This window comes from Vigna angularis, chromosome 7 (genome assembly GCF_016808095.1).
Source record: "Vigna angularis cultivar LongXiaoDou No.4 chromosome 7, ASM1680809v1, whole genome shotgun sequence".
NCBI classification, from domain to species: Eukaryota; Viridiplantae; Streptophyta; class Magnoliopsida; order Fabales; family Fabaceae; genus Vigna; species Vigna angularis.
The window spans coordinates 4,435,001-4,439,094 of NC_068976.1; the positions used below are offsets into that span (position 1 = coordinate 4,435,001).

Consider the following 4,094-nt stretch of genomic DNA (forward strand, 5'->3'; position numbering starts at 1 on the left):
TTCCCTCCTAGACTAGTGACCTTGTCAACTATGCTCACCAACACACTTCCCACTACATTAGCAGCAGCTAGCTCAAGAGTGAAAAGAGCCATTGCAAAACTAGACATGGTCTTGGGGAAACCAGTGTAGAAAAACTCAACCTGTCCAACAGGGTTAAAGGCCTCACCTATTCCAAGCAAAACAAACTCAGGAACCAACCATAAAACTGACATGTCAATTACAGCATTAGGTTGGTCTTCAAAGCCTTGTTCAATGGCCGCAGTTCTTCTCATAGTTTCAACTAAAGCTGATGTTGCCTTACCTGCACATACAAACAACAATCCTATCCCAATTCGTGTTTTACAACTGAATCCTCTAGGCATGCCCCAGTGTTTTGCCAGTAGAGGTACCATTATGCGGTCATATATGGGAATGACTATTGATAATGTGATTACCATGATAAGACTGAAGGACCCTGCAGGCATCTTGAAATTGCCAACTAACCTTCGGTCCAAGGTAGTTGCCTGGAGTGTAGAGAATGAGCTTTGGGAAACCATCATTAAGATGCCCGTGGACCACATAGGAAGCACTCTGAGGACAGATTTCAGTGACTCGACCTGTCCGACTGTGCATTGGCTCCATGGATCTGAAACTGATCCATCAGGGTTTGAGAGAGTCTCAGGAGTCTTTATCATGCAAGCTTTGTTCAAACACCTGTAAGATAAGATAATGTTAATTCACTCAAAGAACTCAGATAGTATAGGACAGGTGTCAATGGATAATTTAAATCCCTTATTTATTTATTTATTTCTTATTGATCCCCCATAATTATAGGGAGAGTTTACTTGTACAACGAAAAGATTCTAGTTAAATGGGATTCTCTCAATGATGGGAGGCATTCATGACATATCTTATAGAAGGAACATTACTATATGATGAAATTACTCTGAACACTCAGAAATAGAATTTGTCAAGGGGAACCAAAAACATTACTAACAAAGAAATAAAGACAATAAAAAATTATCTTGAACTAAGTGAATACATGATTGTCACTATTCAGTATATGATGATAACTGGATTGGCTGCTTCTCACATAAAATGTTTTGGGGGAAGTATTTGAGAAGTTAAACTGGAAGGAAATTGCATAATAAGGGCAAGCACAAGTACCTAAGGCTATCAGTAGGAACGGCCAGCTCAGAATCGCGGTCTTGATAGTATTGATCAAAGTTGCCATAAGGAAGACTAAGTTTTCTGTTCTTTACAGATACTACTGCTACTTGTACAAAACTAGTGAGTAAGCTGTGACCGGGCTTCACTTTGGCATAGATGGGAGAACCAAGGATGAAACTGACAGCCGATATGAACATTAGCAAAGCAGGTAAACCAAATCCAATTTTCCATCCCAGATTTTCTTGAATGTACACTATTACGCTCAAAGCAATTATAGTTGATAACGCTATTGAGGTATAATACCAATTAAAGTAGCTATCCAAGAGCCTCTCATTATTAGATCCTTCTTTAATTTTCAGTTGATCTGCTCCAAATGCTATGGAACAAGGTCTAACGCAACCAGCTCCAATGGAAATTAATCCCAAGGAAAGGAATAGAACAGCTAGTTGGGCTGTTGTGGCAGAGCTGCAGTGTAGCATGATTGATTCACAGGAAGGTTTTAGCTCTGGGATCATGGCAGTTAACCACAAAATGATTAAACCCTGTGAGAGTCAAAAAATATAATTACAGCACTATCATGAAAAATCATTTATCTCGTGTTCTTCGGAAAAACCTATCCTACATTTCCCCAGGAAACAAAGTAACGGAACATTATGAAGCACACTTTGAATCACAAAACCAAGCCATGGCAGAAGACTTAAGCCTACACCAGCTAAAGCAATTACAGATAATTATTGTTTCAGCTATAGCCAAGGCAATTATTAAATTTCTGTAAGTTAAAGAAGGGTTATCATTTAAGAAGAAGATTTTGCTACTATGCGAGTGCTTAAGTATCTTGGATTGGATTAAAAGTTGCCTGAAGCAACTTTCTGAGCCAGGTTTTACTGGGTTTCTTTGAATCATGACAACAGATATAGTTGACAGAGAAAGATTTGCATTCTTACCTACAACCAGTGTATTTCGTTTTCTTTCTGAAAAAAAGAAAGAAAATATAACTAGAATGCCTAGTTAGTGAATCAACAGTGAATTACCAAAGAACTATGTAAGAGTCATTAAGTAATTTTTAATTGATTAACTGACTTTGGACTCTCTTTTTATTTATCAAAATTATACTGAATATATAGTCCGAAAATTTCAAATTTCGAACTCTTTATGATCTTGTAAATAAAAGTAACTTTAGAAGTCTATAAACATTACTCCTGAAACAACTTTTAATTTCTTCAAAAAGCTATAACTAATTTGTTTTATTGTTGTTTAAGTAGACTTACAAGAAGGCTGGAGAAGGATCCGATAGAAATGACGAGGAATCGACCCAAATAAGAATCGGAGATAAAGGCACCGAAGATGGACAAGATGTCAGACGTGGCCGACCAAGTGTAAATGACGCTTGTGCCCTTGGCAACAGGCATGCCGTAACCGTTCAGCAGGTACAGTATCATGTTCGGCATGATCCCGTAGCTGGCCACTCGCTCCAAACACTCGTTCACTGATCCATTTCTCAATCAAAGTAAGCAAAAGCACATTGTCCGATGATAAAAAGTGAGTGAGTGAGTGCAATAAAAGAGTTTTGCAGTGAGTGAGAAATACCTATGATGAAAGGCATGGTTCGCAAGCCACCTTTTCTTGTCAGCGAAGAGGACGAGGAAGAAGATTGAGACGAAGTGACATTTTCCAAGAGCTTCTGCTCTGCAGCACCGGAGGCCTCCATTTCCGTGCCTTTATTTTTTTGGATGTGGTTCAACTGAGAGCCAATAGTGGAAGAGATGGAAGAGACGACGAGTGATTCATGATTGGAGGCTGATCTTTATACCACCGCTTAAAAAACGAAAACGTTTCTTTAACAATTATTTGCGAACGATTTGACAATGGCGGTGATTGTCCATGGGCTGAATTTGAAAAAAAAAATTATATACTATTAGGTTGGTAGGATATCATGGGAATGGAAAAATACAAACGTTTTTTTTATTTTTTTTTCTTTGTAGTTTAAAAATTCTCTCATTTTTCGCGTTCTCTCATTTTTCTCGTTCTCTCGTCTGTCTTGTTCTCTCATCTTTCTTGTGTTCAAATCCTAAAGCCTCATCTTCTATTAGACTATTAGTATTGTGTCTTCTTGTTGGTTTGGACGTCCGTCTTGTGCAATATTGAAGTCGTCTTCGACGTCCCTATCCAGTATTAGTATTGTGCTTTCTCGCTGTCGTGGTGTTTTTTGCAAAGTAGAATTGCGCGAACCCTAACCATCTTCTCTAGCATTGGCGTTTTCGTGTTGCGCAAACTTTAACCATCTTCTCCGTCATTGTTGTTTTGTTTGTCTTATAACTACAAGTCCAATGGCAGCCCAAAAAGGAAATGTAAGATGAAACAAAGGATAGGATCTGAAGTTATAGGCTCATTTGGTTATGTGCAAAATCATGAGGGAGTGTGGGTTCCCAAAGAGAACGCTCCTAATGAACAGCATGAAGGCAGACAAGATGAGGATAATCAACAAGTCAGTTCTTCTACAACACTAAATGATGTCATCAACTGCATCGAACAACTGCAGACCTTCGTTGGTACAAGATTTGATGCCTTCGAAACGTGATTTGGAAACATGGACATGGCCATGGGGACAAGATTTGACGCGCTGGAATCGCGAGTTGGGAACATTAAGGAACAGTTGCAGCACTTGCGCAGCGGCTTTGATAACGAACCTCGTAGTTAGAATTGGTTGTTTAGAGTTAATTACTTTCATTAGGAACATTCATGGATTGTTGTGTTGCTATTTCAATATTGTAATGTTTTTAATACTCAAGTGCTTTATGGATATTTAAAGTTTTCATCATCAATGTTTACATGAAGCTTTTGCGAATTATTTATGATAAATACTTAAATGAATATACCAAGTTAGATAACCTCGTGTGTAATGGACTTCTTAACAATAAAATGGAGTGAAAACCATTCGATTTATG

General features: G+C 38.2%; 1 protein-coding gene across 4 annotated transcripts in view; it reads right to left on the bottom strand.

Annotated features, from left to right (window-relative positions):
- LOC128193305 (protein NRT1/ PTR FAMILY 1.2-like) overlaps positions 1-2,984 on the bottom strand; it is a 3,411-nt gene extending 427 nt beyond the window's left edge. The window contains exons 1-5 of one of the 4 annotated variants that reach the window (XM_052881045.1): positions 2,737-2,984; positions 2,418-2,635; positions 1,147-1,691; positions 435-693; positions 1-301 (exon numbers count right to left, since the gene is read on the bottom strand). The exon at positions 1-301 is cut by the window's left edge and continues 427 nt beyond it. In XM_052881045.1, coding sequence (XP_052737005.1) covers positions 281-301; positions 435-693; positions 1,147-1,691; positions 2,418-2,635; positions 2,737-2,857 — 1,164 coding nt within the window. In that variant the 5' untranslated portion in view covers positions 2,858-2,984 and the 3' untranslated portion in view covers positions 1-280. Of the gene's footprint in view, positions 694-1,146; positions 1,692-2,417; positions 2,636-2,736 lie in introns of all 4 variants that reach the window. The other 3 variants (XM_052881043.1, XM_052881044.1, XM_052881042.1) reach the window with 3 other exon arrangements.
- Positions 2,985-4,094: the final 1,110 nt, after the last annotated feature.